The sequence below is a fragment of the Streptopelia decaocto genome (assembly GCF_964273445.1).
Source record: "Streptopelia decaocto genome assembly, chromosome: 1".
Taxonomy (NCBI): domain Eukaryota; kingdom Metazoa; phylum Chordata; class Aves; order Columbiformes; family Columbidae; genus Streptopelia; species Streptopelia decaocto.
In genome coordinates, this window is record NC_138663.1 from 148,645,636 (window position 1) to 148,660,161 (window position 14,526).

The window sequence follows — 14,526 nt, forward strand, 5'->3', positions numbered from 1 at the left end:
ACAAACAAACAAACCAATACACACCACAGAAATGTCCTTCAACTTCCACAAGGTTTGGTAAAATTCTGTACCAAGAGAAGCTGGAAAGTGCCCATCATACCTGGATTCAAAGAAACTCAGTGGCCGCCATCATGGGGACTTGCAAAGTTCTTCTCCAAGAGTTCCACACTACACTTTGGCAGCTGTAAATCAAGAGTAAAGAATCAACAAGTCCATTAGCAAAAGAAATACGTAGAGAAACAGCATCCAGGCTTGATGACGATGGATTCCCAGAAATCAAGCAAGTTAGCTGGACCAGAGTGAGAAATCAGTAGCGAGACACTGAACTGTAAAGGTGGCACCACTTCCCGTTCAAACAAATCCTTCCTTGATTTCTTCCTTTTATTCAAATAGCGTAAGGCATCTTTTTAACCAAATGACTGTGCCAAGAATGAAGAAATTATAGCAGAGGAGAAAAGCAGCTTGTATACAAAGTATGTGCGCTAGCAGAGCCTTAATAGTCAAGTTCTCTCTTTTGAATTTATCTATAGTCACTCCTAGAAATAAATAAATAAATAAATAAATAGTAATTCTAGCACTCCAGTGTAGACCCCATGAAGGAAACAAAGGGCACTGGACTCAGGGGCATAGAGGGGGTTTGGCTGTATGAGAGAACTCTGCAAGAAAGTTTGCTCTGAATAAGAAGCATTGAAAAATCATCAAGTGTATGTTTTAAAAGCTTTTCCCCTTCCTTCCAGAAATCCTCTTGAAACACAGAAGGTATCAGGTGCAGGCTTCCATCGAATCAATCTGAAGCTCTTCAGTAGGAGCTTACATATATTATTTATATAACACTATCACCTTCATATTCTAAGCCAATATATTTACAGCAGTTTAAGTCTAGGCATAATTTAGCCTGAGGAGAGTGAAAGTTTCTTTGTGTAACCTCTACATAAAATCTATACCCTGTTGAATTATAAAGTACTTACAGGCTTTGAACAGTTAATATACAAATAGCACAAAAGCAAGCATGCTAAATAACAGTGCACAAGTTCCTTGTTTCCATCTTTTCCCTCATTTACATCTGATGCGTTCTTCTGAAGTAGGCAGGAAACCTAGACTAACCTTGCTTTCACAGGCTGACGACTGGAAAGTTGAAGTATTCAGAACTCCAGGATAATTTTGCATCTCCCGTTGCAAAAGACCCTTAAAAGACAGCATGTTGAACATGAAAGGTTTTGTTCTTGATGTGGAAAAAATACAGAAAAATGGCCAATGCCAGGTTGGCTTTCTTTTTATTGTTAAAACATTAAAACAAAGCATTTCACCAAATACAAGAAATTTAGGGGTTTTCTGAAGTTACAAACATCTGAATCATCAAGAGAAAGTGTTGAGCTATACATAGTCCAACATTAATCCATCAATTTAATGTATATTAGTACATGCTTAAAACATGGCCCAAATACGAAATCACAAAATAAGTACCTTGATGCTTCTAAGTCTGAGACAAGTAAGTTAGAGAATTGAGTGCAATCAATTTCCAACAATGACTATACACTCAATTACAACCTCAGGGCAGAATTACTCCAGAAAGATTGGTGGTTTCTCCTGCCTGGCTCATTCATGTTCCATTTGGTGAGAATTTTGATTTCGAGAATTTGATAAAAACATTTTGAAAAATACGACATTTAACAAATGTGAAAAAACAGGTTCAGTCTTCACAGGAATATATGGATTGCTTGTCAGTCCAGTCCTTAATTGCCCATATGTTTTACAAATCTTTACAAAACTAATTTGTATCCATTTTGGTTTCAAAAACATAGTACATCTGAAAAATAAAATATGACTCTACTAATGGGTAATACAAAGACATGAACACGTATTTAAAATTACTCCCGAAAGTAAATAATTTCTGTAACACAGCTATAAGACAAGTTAAACATAGTACAATAAACCATGCATCTTCTGACTTGTCAGATCAGCTAAACTACTTGGTTAACATACAGCATCACTTTTGAACACTTCTGTAAATCCAGCTTTTCTAGTACAAGGAAAAAAGATTAAATTTGTTCTTCAAGTGGTTCAAGGCTGTCCAAGTGTTTTTTAGGTGTATCATCACTATGACGGCTTTGGCAATGGGTTAAATGTTTCTTAAAGCCTCGGGGAAAATTTGATTCAAAATTACAACGTGGACACTTCAACAAACTTTGACCATGAGCAGCAACATGGTTTTTAAGAAGAGACTCCAAGAGAAAGGCTTTGCCACATATTTTACACTTGTAGGGGCTTTGAACATTATGTTTGTTAACTAAATGGTGCAAGACAGCACCTTTTTTCATTGCACGACAGCAACAAATTTTGCAATAATACTTTCCCTTGCCACGTTTCATGTATTTTGCTATTTCTTCCTCAGAGATGAAAGCCTCTTTCTCTTCGGTGAACTGCAGCACACATGGTGGCTGCATGGGAGCAGCTGCATCTATTTTGCCCTCTTTGCCGTAATCAGATGACTCCAAATCATACTGCTCTTGGTCACTGTTGGATTCTTGCTCCTTTATCTCCATCGAGTCCATCTCTGTTTTTCCACACTCACTGCTATTTAGCTCAGAATCTGAGTTCTCCTGGTTTTCCTTCTTGGGCTTCTTTTTCGGGCATGAATATAACAAGTCTTCCGGTGATTCTTTGGCTAATATTGATTGTTCATCATGTGAGAATAAATCATCCAGTGGTTTCTGATCATCTAAACTGTGAGAAAGAAAGTCACTCTCACCAGACTCACTGGGTGTCTGGGGCTCCGAGGAAAAACCTGGAGCAGACTTGTGAGGCTCAGAAAACAGGATGTTCTTCTGGATTTCAGAAGGTACAGTAGTTTCAGCATGTCTCTGGACATCAGAGGATAAAGCAGCAGCAGGCTTCTGCATCTCAGAAAATACAGCATGCTTGTGAACATCAGGGGAAACAGATTTTTGGGAGTCAGTAAAAAGAGCTTGTTTGGGGGTCTCAGGAGAAACAGAAGGAGCAGGTTTCTGGGACTCAGTAAAGAGGCCATGTTTCTGAATTTCAGGAGAAGCAGATTTCTGAGACTCTGGAAAGGAAGTGTGCTCCTGAACTTCAGGGGAAATGGGAGCAAGTTTCTGGGCTTCAGAAAACAGGCCATGCTTCTGGGCTTCAGGAGAAACACGAGCTGACTTCTGGGCTTCTGCACAGAGGACATGCTTTTGGCCTTCAATAGAAACAGCAGAAGTAGACACCTGATTCTGAGGCTCAGAAAAGACACCACGTTTCTGGACATCAGTAGAAACAGCAGGATTAGATTTACGAGACTCTGGGAACAGCGCTCTTTTCCGAGGTTCAGGGAAATGAGCCCGTTTCTGAACCTCAGATGAAGCAGCGGAGGTGGATTTCTGGATTTCAGAAAAATACATAGATTTCCGGGACTCAGAAAGTTTCCAAGATTCAGGAGATACCGAAGCACCAGGCTTACGGACCTCAGGAAAGAAAGAAGGCTTCCAAGAGTCAGAGGAAACAGTGTGACTAGACTTTCGAAGTTCAGGAGAAACAGGGGGAGAATGCTTCCACGTGTCAGGGGACAGAACCGGTTTCCAGCCTTCAGGGTAAACAGATGAGATGGGTTTCCAGGGCTCAGAAGAAACAAGAGTAGACTTCTGGGATTCAGAAAAGGACGTAGATTTCCACGAGTCAGAAACAAGCCTCCTAGGTTCTGGTGACCCAACAGGGCCAGACCTTCGGGACTCAGGGGCAGACCTCCGGGATTCTACGGACACCGACACGGCAGGCTTTGGAGCCCAGGGAGAAACCGTGGAAGACTTCTGCACCTCGTGAGGTGTGGATCTCCAGGGCTCAGGGGAAACAGTCGGACCAGGTCTCCATGACTCTGGCGAAACTGCAGGAGCTGGCCTCCGGCTTTCAGGAGAAGAAGCAGAAGCAGGCCTACGCATTTGAGAAGGATGTCTCCGGGGCTCAGGAGAGCCAGCTGGGGCATACCTTCGTGGTTCAGGGGATCCTGCTGGGGTAGGTTTCTTTGGTTCTGGTGACACAGCTGGGGAGTATCTGCGGGCCTCCGGAGAGACAGCGGGAGAGTGGCGGCGGGGATCCGGTGATACAGCGGGGGAATGGCGACGGGGCTCTGGAGACATTGCCGGGGAATGGCGACGGGGCTCAGGGGACACAGCTGGGGAATGCCGACAGGGCTCTGGGGACACAGCCGGGCCTGGCTTCTGCAGGTCAGGGGACACAGCAGGAGACGGTTTCTGTGGGTCAGGGGACACAGAAAGAGACGGCTTCTGTGGGTCAGGGGACTCAGCAGGAGAAGTCTTCTCTGAGTCTGAGGATACGGCTGAAGCTAACTTCTCTGGATCTGGAGACGTGGCCTGGGCTGACTTTTCTGGATCTGGGGACATGGCCTGGGCTGACTTCTCCGGCTCTGAGGAAGCTGCCTGAGACAACTTCTGGGGCTCTGGGGACACTGACGATTTCTGAAGCTTGGAGGAAACAAGAGGTTCTGATTTGGGGAGTTCAGGAGAAAGGGCAGTTTTACACGACTCTGGGGAAAGGGCAGGTTTCTGTGGCTCTGATGTGACACTTTTTTTGGAGGAATCTGAATCTCCTTCTACCTGTTCTTTCCGCTCCCCATTCCACTTCTCAGGTGCTGCATGTTGCGCTGTGATGTGATAATACACGTTGCAATACATCTTGCTGGTAAAGAAACACTTGTGGCAGTGAAACAGTTTTGCACTTTTTTGATAAAATATAAGTTTACCCAAACCAGCAGCATCCATTTCATCACAATACTCTGGGTGTATGGTACCCATATGAATTTGTATGTTCTCATAGTCCGTTCCTCTGAAGCTGCAGTGATCACACTCTAAGCGATCTGTGGTTTTACGTAGTATCTGCAACATGTCCATTTTTCTACAGTCTGTAACAGTTTTCACAGCACTGCACCTTTGGAAGAGGAAGCTTCAGTTCCTGCAATAAAGGAAAAAAAAAAAAAATCTGTACAGTTGTCAATGTTAATTTCAACTCTTTGTTATTTCCAAATAACCACACGTGCTTTTTTTCCCCTCAATTTTAGAAAGCATATAATCTGCATAGGTACTAACTACTTGATAAAGAAATCAAAGCATGGATCTCTCCAACTTCTGCAAATCATTTTACATCAGTAGAACTTGAAAAACAAAGCTTATATTTAACAATAGGCCTGCCTAAGCTGTGTAAAAAAAAAAATCTGCAAGCAAGTTATAAAAAAGAACCCAGGTGATGAAGAGCTAAGTTAATACTTCATTTTATAAATGCGACTTGCTTTCTCAGTTGTCTTTTCTTCCCAGATTTGAAGTGGTTTTATTTACGTTACACATGTAAACTGAAGACAAAAAGTATTATACTTTGAAACAGTGCCACTGAGATAAAGCCATTTCAAAAGTGCATCTTCAGCATAAAATTTCAAAACAAATTAGGTGGTTTTGACCAAGACAAAAAAAAAATTCAGGAAAAAAACAGCAGCCTACAGCCTAGGCTCCGTTTTCATCTGTTAAACAGTGTTTTCTTTTCACTAATCACACGAAAAACAAAAGCTACTGCTCATAAAGACTTTACCCATTACTAAAAGAATTTTTCCCATTCCATTATTTCATCCTCTACTCTAATAACAACAAAATACTGTTTAAAAACAACTGCACTGACTTCTTTTTTCCAGTTGGTGTAGTTGACAGCCCTCTGTATTCAAAACATTGTTTGCCTCACCCCAAAGGGAAAGATAGAAATCTCTCAAAATTATTGTTTTTGCAAGACCTTAAAAAAACACACACAAAAAAGAAACGCAGCATCTGAAATGCAAATAATTTTTAATGATTTGGCCAGATTCCACTATTTCTAACAGAATTTACCCGGATTACCTACTACAATAAGCAGAAAGCCAAGTCTAACCACATTCTGAAAGTCATTTTCACATAAATGTGGGAAGTATCTCTATGGTGAAAAGGAACATTTGGACATTTATTTGAAATGCACAGGCTTTTTTCTTTTAGGTTCGAATTAAACAGATGTTACATGACTATCATGCTAAGCTATCAACCTAATTTTGGGGGTCTTGCAAGACACACTGTTTCACAGCATACAAAGTTTTTGTGTCATTTTAACATTAGTCTTCCCATCTAAACATAGACTCACAACTAATCTATAAAATATGCATCCAAACCAAGTTTTCTTAATTTATTCCTAAAGCATTTTTAGCCTGGTTTCTTATGGAAATGAGGCCTACACAAACACATTGCCCTATAGTCAATGCCAACCAAATTGGACAAAGCAATTCAAATTCATTTCAAAATTCTACAAGTTTAATGAAAATCAGGAACTGCGTAGAAAATGAAAGAAATGTCTCCACTGAGGCTAAAGCTGAATATTTCACTTAACAGTTATGAGATCTGTTTAGCCTGTAATCAGTACATGAATGGTCAGTATGCAAATAGTCTTATTACCTAAAGAACAAGCAATGTCTGATTCAGCTTGTAATTAGGGAAAAAGAAGGAATTAGAAATACAGAGCAGTGCACTGTTTTGAGCTTGAAGCAGGGACAGAATGAAAGTATATTAGCCGTGCTGCTAAAGGATGACTGGCTGAGGAGCAGAGGGCACAAATCCCTAAGAAATAAAGGTTCACCAGCTCAGTTACTCATGGAACAACTCAGCATGCACTATGCACCCAGATTTCACATTAAGTAACCTAAGGAGTAGGTAGATTTCCAGTTGGGAAGCACAGCAGGACCAGAGACAGAACTTTAAGACAGATCCTGTTTTACCTCTATGAGGCGAATGAACAGCATCCAACCGCAGGCCAGCTACACATGCTACACATGAGAACTGCACTGCTGTGCAAATACTCAATCGGAAAACTATTTGGGGTATAAGTTGTAGTTTCCCAGCCATACAAAAGACGGACCAAAATGTGGTTCACACAACATTCAGTGTTGACCACAGAACACTTCCCAAAATCTTAAAACAAACTTTATATTCCTGTAAAAGATCAAAACAGATCAGAAAAATAATAGTAGTACTCATTGGTCTGTATCTCTGCAATAACAAACAACTTGTCAATTAAAGAAAAACAAGTCAGTCATGTTTTAACACTCCAAAAGACTTACAAGTCTATGAATTCGGGTTTGTTTTTTGGCTAGGGGCCTTGGGGCAATGGAAGGAAAGGAAGATTTCAATTTGAAAGCAAAAAATTCTGAACTGATCATATGAGCTAAAGATTATGGGTTTTTTAGAAATCACAGCAGAAAATAATTAGGACAATAAAGACATACCACACTAATCACATTTTCAGAACTGAAAGGGAATTTGTCATTTCCAAAATTGGTGGTAATCCTGAATTGTTAATTTTCTTTTACCTAGAAAACCTAAAAAGGCTTTTCCAAACTGAATTTATTGCAGCTTACAACAAAGTTTACTAGACAATCTCTTCTACCCTCTTCATAATTTCCCTTTTCATATCACCTGTTTCTCTTTCTGGAGTCTTCCATTATTCACTCCTCTCTACTTCACCCCACCTCCCATTCAGTCCTATCTTACTTTACGATAGAAATTTCCATTTTCTTTCCAAATGTAACAGTGAGAAAAGGTCCCTGGCTTCCTTCCACAAATTGTCCAAGTTTCTGCTAAGCGTTTTTGATAAGGTTATTCTGGAACTGGAAAAGTTACAGGCAACTCCTCACTTTCATCTCCAGACATCCAAAGGCTGATATTCAAGCCTTTGGCATAGGAAATAATATTAAAGAGTTGCTGGTACTTTCTCTCACACTGCCATCACTCACCATTTTTAATTTTGCAACTTTAACACACTGTAGCTGGCAGTCACTGAAGAAACCTGCCTTTTCTGTTGAATTCTTTACTTAATTGAGGCATACTACTGAACAAGATAACTCCTTGGTATTACAGCACCTTAGTCAATGACTCCATAGAATAATAAATCTAGTTTTAGAACAGTTACTGTGAGACCAGTAACAAACTTGAACAGCACTAAGCCACTACTATCTCATGCTGTCAGTTTAAATTCTGAAGAGTAAACTCTGAAATGTTGCTGGTTCACTTAGCACATATGTGAATAGCTAGTCTATAAGATTTTCCTCTCAATCCCTCCTGATCCTTTCTCTCTTTCAGCTCAAATGCCACTGTCTCTACATAGTTTTGATTACCGCCCTCCGCTGTACTCAGGTTTATCACACAGACAACTGCCTGCTTCACATGTCTCTTTGCCATCAGTTCCTGTGTCAGAACTTGTTTTGTGCTGGATCCTGCCTTGCCTAGTTGGGTGAAGTTTGAGGAAGAGTATGTCACTGTTTTCTACACAGTCCCATGCCAGCAGAGCCAGCCAGGCTAGAAACCATGTGTTTAGTCACCAGGTCGCTGTGGCTTTGGACCTGAACGAACTGTGATGGGATCTGTGCTCAGCGGCAGCTTTTTGGCAACACTGAAAAAGATGGACCAGACTCCCTGTGCATAAATGCCTTATTACAGACATCAAAGGGACATAGCTCTGCACTGCTCCAACTCAAACCCATAAAAATGGTACAGAAAATAACTGGTCCCATCAATGTGGCAGGGTGCCCCACATGAACTGCAGAGAACTTGAGCGATTACCAAATACAAATGTCATTCTAGTCATCTGGAGCCCCTTGAAAAGTATAAATTTCAGAATGAGGATCAAGTTGTCATGAGAGACAGGTCCCCCATGAAAGACAGCAGAAGAGAGATGGCCACTAGACTATCTCTCAAGCCTACTTGAAAACTCCAAGGAGAGACAAACAAGCTGCCATCCATCCAAGTACAGATAACTGCTCTGCAGCATTGAACGCTGTAACAAGGACACTTCAGCATTGCCCCTACTCAAACTCACCGTTACAGGATGCGCCACACCACTGTGGCTGTCGCTGAGGCCGTGCTGCATGCCACATTTAGGACCATGAAGTAAACCGCATTCCTTAGCCACTATTCCCTCCTACTTTTCTCACTTTTCATGGCTGTAACACTGAGAAAACAAATATAGATACAGCCAAACAGAACTAATTATGTATAATTAGAACACATTACAATTGAAACAGAAGCCCGAAGGCCAGTATTTATACTTGTCCTGTGTTTGCATCCTGTCTCCACTTCAAGATGCAGTACCAAGATTCTAGAGTTTGCAATATTAAACTTCAGCTTAAGGCAGCCACAATTCCACCAAACTTTTCATGAGACATGAAGATTTTCACTGAATCTGAACAGTGTTTCTGTCTACGAGCTCACTATATCCACAGGTATCAAGAACAGTAAACAGCATCAGCACCAACTCAGCTCCCAGCTTGACTAAAGGTTTTTGCTGACCTGAAGTGACAATGGCCACCACTCAGGTTAAAAACTGCTTGAAGAGACCCAGAGACCTCAGCAGTGGGATCACTGGCCTCTACTGCTGCTCCAACAGCCACCTCTTCTTTCATGCATGTCTAGAACCTACACAGAGAGGTTCCTACCACTAGCTCTCCCCTCTCTCCACAAAGATGCTGAAGATCCTTACACTAGTTCCTGTCCCCTACCCTGCAGTTCTGGCCATAATCTCCCCTACCACAGGAAGAACAGAAAAACAGCAGAAGAGAAGAATTAGTTAACGCGGACCTGTATCTATCTGAGAAAAGAAGAACTATCACTACTTTTCTTCCTTAGTTTTCAGCATCTGAGAGGCCAAAGACATGATCTGGTAGAAAGAAAATGTACCCAAGAAGTCAGAGGCAATGAGATAATGGCAAATTCTCTAGTTGACTATGTACACTGTAGGGTAACCACAAAGTGCAGTGAAAACAGCATCAGCAACCTCTGCTGAGCTCATGTTAGACTGAGCAACAGAAGTGGGCTAAGCTAATGCACAGAGCAGACAGACCCCTGATATCCTCCCAAGCCATGTGTACGGCCACTTCAGAGCCAGTTCCTGGACTGAACATCCCATCATCCCTGAGGTTCCCACTGAAGATTAAGCCATGCTTCCTACAGCCTCTCAAAAACCTCCCAGTGGCAGAAAAGAAATGTGTAGGAGATCCTGTGTTTAAGAAAGAATCAGCCAGGTGATGGCACAACACTGACTCTGGCAGCTAACAACATGTCTCCACTTCTCAACCCCATTCAAATTCCACAGCTACCTATCTACTAACGTAGAATGTGTTTATTAAAAATAACCCAAAATTCTACATTAAGTGTTGCAAGATTTAATATATTTCTGCACTTTCTCTCTCCAGAGGATAAAGTATGACAGTCACGAGGCAGTGCCACAGGGAAGCAACAAAGGGCTCAAAGCTAAAGATCTAGACTGCTTGTGAGCACAGAAAATACAGGTTGCTTTTAATATGACACACAGAATTTCAGAACATAGCAACAGGTAGTCTGTCATATCATTCTTCAAAATCAGACTGTCCTGGGTCTCATTGGCAGGAGGATCTATGTATCTCTGCCTCTCGATAAGGAATCAAGCTTGGTGAGACACAAGCAGATAATGAGGACTTGCAACACACATCAATGATGCCAGCACAGGTGGGAAAGCCCTCAGAAAGAAAGTCCTCCATTTTCTCAGATTCCCTGTAACCACACTGGATTCCCTATATCACTCACAGCACAGCTGTTCATTTTCACCAGCCTTGGAATTCTCTTGCAGGCAAACAGTTCAGCCATATCCTCTATCAATGAAGAGGTTCGATGGTAAAGTTTGTTCCCAGCACAAGTAAACTGGATACAGCTGCATCATTGCCTCTACTAGCAGGAGCAGATGCAGACTACTGCTGTCTTAAGCAACAGGAAAAATGACATGTTCTTGCAGTGCCAAAAAGTAAGTGGCAGTCTGGTGGCAATATGATGCTTCTCTTGAAGCTACATCCCTGTGTTGTGACTGACAAAAGAAACAGAAGTTTAGCTCCCAGAGGAAGCTGCGCACAAACATCCCCACAGTGTGGCGGAGCAGACACTCCACACCGCAAACAGCAGGTAACAGGGCTGCTTCCAATGCACCGCGAACAAGACAGGCAGCACTAAGCTCCTGCTAACCCAGCAGCATCCACAAGAATCCGACTGTGTCCTCACAACCAAACTCCCAGCTATCAGCCCACCTATTTGGGCTAAGCTGCCCCAGCAACAATCACCGAACCATGTCTTTAAAATTACACACCTAAAAAAGGCACAAACACCCTGACCTGAACAGCCACTGAAGCTGAGATACACTGTGAGAACATGTGAGACACCAGGTTCTGGCAGGAATCAGTTGTATCATGCAGTCCCATATCTCCAGGAAAGGTTCAAGTCAGAGCAAAGTTGCAAACTGACAATACTTGATGCACATACGATGACTTAAGAAACACGAACGGGACAGAACTGCTATCTTGCAAGATTTGCACCTTTGCTAAGAGAATGACAAGTTTACACAGCAACATTAGTTCTTAATACAAGATCTATAACAATACTATAAACTGCAAAGTCATATCAATTTTATCTATGACAGAGTCAGGGTAGGAAAAACTAATGCCACATACTTCTGATAGGGCTTTCTAACTCTACATTCACAATAGTGCATAGATAGCTTCCAAAAAATGGCCCTGGAAACCTTATTTCTGCAGTGCTGAACCTGAGCTAACAAAGTGCCACTGGACCCACTAGAGCACACAATCTAATCGGGAACTGTGAATAAAGGTTGTGAATCTTGGTGACAACAGACTAAGAATTCCATTCACATCATCCTGAAAGCAAATGAGGTTCAAGGGGAGCTTACAGAAGGGAAAATAAAACCTAAAGTCTCTATATTCCTCACTTATAAACAGTACAAGTCCAGCTCCCAGTTACCTCTCTTACTTCTGACAGTGCTGAATTGTTAGCAACTAATGAAGCTCCACGCTGCACAACTCAGCACCAAATCCTCCTAACAGCTGCACCAGCTACTACAGGCAACTACTCCCTCAGCCCTCCCAGAGCCCCAGAAAGTGCAGTTAACGCAGAGGAGCCTCCTTCAGTTCAAGAAGTCAACTCTAAAACGCCACTAATAGCCGACTCGCTTACTCCATTGCTAGTGATGTAAAGATGCAACCCAGTGACTTGTTTCGAGCCTTTGGTCTGCATCTGCCTCATGGATCTCACGGGCAATTCCTGCCACGAGTGAATATGACAGCCCCGTCGGGGACACATCCCGTGCAAAACTCCCTTTTCCCGAGGCGTCCCGCAGCATTTCGCTACCAGGAAAGCAGAACTCACAGGGTGCTCCACCTGCTCCTGGCTCTGCCGGCCACTGCTTCAACTTTCAGGGAGGGCGATACCTGGTGACCAGGCTCCCCCAGGGCAGCAGCTTCGCGCCTGCCCGCCCCCCGCGGCCGTTCCCCCCCGGGGCCACGCCGCCCGCCCATTCATTCCCGCACCGCCGGGCGGTCTCCCCGCCGCCTCCCCTCTCTCTCCCGCCCGCCCTCCTCAGCCGCGGCGCCGCCACTTACGCGCCGCCGGTTTTGTTTCCCCGCGCCGGCAGCAACGGGCGCCCGTCGGTGTGACCCCCCCGCCCCCCCGCTTCCCCCCACCAGCGGCCGCCCACTCCCCGGGCGCGACGCCGCGGCGGGGGCTGGACAAGGGGAAGGCCCAGGCCCGGTGCCCAGGGGGAGGAGAGCAGGCTGGGCCCCGACCGGCCGCTGTGTGCGTGCGCCGGCGGCGGGAGCGGCGGAGGCGGGAGGGAACCCCCCGCCCGCACTCACCGTTGAGGCAGCTCCAGGGCGGCGGCGGGGCGCCGGGCGGGGGGGAGGGGCCGGGCGCACCCCCGCCAACGGCGGTGACGGCAGCAGGCCGGGCCGGCAGCGCTGGCGGGCTCGGGCCGTGCGAGGGGCGGGGAGGTGGGGGAAGGGGAAAGGGGGAGGGGGCTCGGGGGGGGGACGCGCTGCCGAATAGCGGCCGCTTCACCGCTCCCCCGGGCCCGCCCGCCGCCCAACCGGAAGCGCCGGCGCTGCGCGCAGCCCCGCCTCCGCCCCGCCCTCTCGCTGCCTGTTCGCGGGGAACCTCGTCGCGGGGGGGGGGGGGGAGAGGGGACGAGCAGCGCGCGGCGCGAGTCACGTGTCGCTGCTGTGGCGGAGGCGCGCGGCGCTCACCTCCCCCCGCCCCCACAAACCCGGGCCCGTTACGCGGGTCCGTTACGCGGCTCCCTCAGCGCACACCCCCCGACCCCCGCCCAACCGGCAGGGGGCGCTGCTCCACCGGAGGGGCTCGCGCCGGGAGGGCCGTCGGGGCGGGGCGGCCGTTGGAGGCCGCTGCCCGCTCGCTGCGGCCCAGCCGGTTCCTGTTGCCCTGCGGCAGCGAGAGGGTGGGCTTGCGACTGGGTGGGCTTGCGGCCCGGCGGCGGTTTGATAGTGCTCCGCCGCGGAGGGAGCGAGTGGCTGGAGGAGCAGGCCCGGCCGTTTCCGCACAGGGGAAAATGAAACACCAGCTCAGGAGCGCGCTCGGGCCGCCTCCGGGCCTCGTGTGGGCTGTGGCTCCGAGCAGGCGGCCTCGGGTCCCGCTTCGCGGGGTGGGTGAGCGCCCGGCTGTGCGGTGCGTGCTGCTGGGCGGCTTGGGGCGCGGAGAGCTGGGGCGCTGCTGGTTCTCCCCCTGAGGGCGGCTGGGGAAGGGGCTGCCTTAGGTTTGCACGGTCTGAGCGATGTAGTCAGTTCAAGAAGGACAGGGAACTGCTTGAGAGAGTCCAGCACAGAGCCACGAAGATGATGGAGTGGAGCATCTCCCTTATGAGGAAAGGCTGAGGGAGCTGGGTCTCCTTAGCTTGGAGAAGGGGAGACTGAGAGGTGACCTCATTAATGTTTATAAATGTGTAAAGGGTAAGTGTCACGAGGATGGAGCCAGGCTCTTCTTGGTTACAGTCAATGGTAAGAAAAGGGGTAATGGGTGCAAACTGGAACACAGGAGGTTCCACTTAAATATTAGAAGTGACTTCTTCACAGCAAAGGTGCCAGAGCACTGGAACAGGCTGCCCAGGGAGGTTGTGGAGTCTCCTTCTCTGGAGACATTCAAAACCTGCCTGGACGCATTCCTGTGTAACCTCATCTGGGTGTTCCTGCTCTAGCGGGGGGATTGGACTAGATGATCTTTCAAGGTCCCTTCCAATCCCTAATATTCTGTGTCACCCCGAGCGCCCCTCACCGAAGTTTGTTGTTTTTGTCACGCTGAATGTGGGCTAGGGAGTGTGGAACAATGTGGTGAGGCAAGAGAACACAGAAAGTGCTATCTCAGGGTGTAACTGCCACAGTTGTTAACATGAATAGCATCCTGGGGTGAGGGTCAGCTGTAGCCTGAGATGCCTTATCTGGGTGATTACATGTGCTTTTTTGTGCAGCTTGGAGAAAAGGAAGCTAAGGAGCAACCTCATTGCTCCCCACGGTTTCCTGAGGAGGGGAAGCAGAGAGGGAGGTGCTGAGCTCTCCTCACTGGGATCTGGTGACGGGTTACATGGGAATGGTTCAGAGCTGTGTCACAGCACATATAGACTGGACATGAT

The 14,526-nt window shown here is 46.0% G+C and overlaps 1 protein-coding gene across 2 annotated transcripts; it reads right to left on the reverse strand.

Moving 5' to 3' along the window:
• Window positions 1–1,255: 1,255 nt before the first annotated feature.
• Window positions 1,256–12,942, reverse strand: CHAMP1 (chromosome alignment maintaining phosphoprotein 1). 2 transcript variants are annotated; one of them, XM_082050259.1, is made up of 2 exons: window positions 12,743–12,942; window positions 1,256–4,968 (listed from the first exon to the last, which is right to left on the reverse strand). In XM_082050259.1, exon 2 carries the CDS (start codon window positions 4,905–4,907, stop codon window positions 2,040–2,042), a length of 2,868 nt encoding a protein of 955 aa, XP_081906385.1. In that variant the 5' UTR covers window positions 4,908–4,968; window positions 12,743–12,942; the 3' UTR covers window positions 1,256–2,039. The 2 variants fall into 2 exon arrangements, with proteins under 2 accessions (XP_081906385.1, XP_081906386.1); XM_082050260.1 differs by lacking the exon at window positions 12,743–12,942 and adding an exon at window positions 8,893–9,012.
• Between the last annotated feature and the right edge of the window lie 1,584 nt (window positions 12,943–14,526).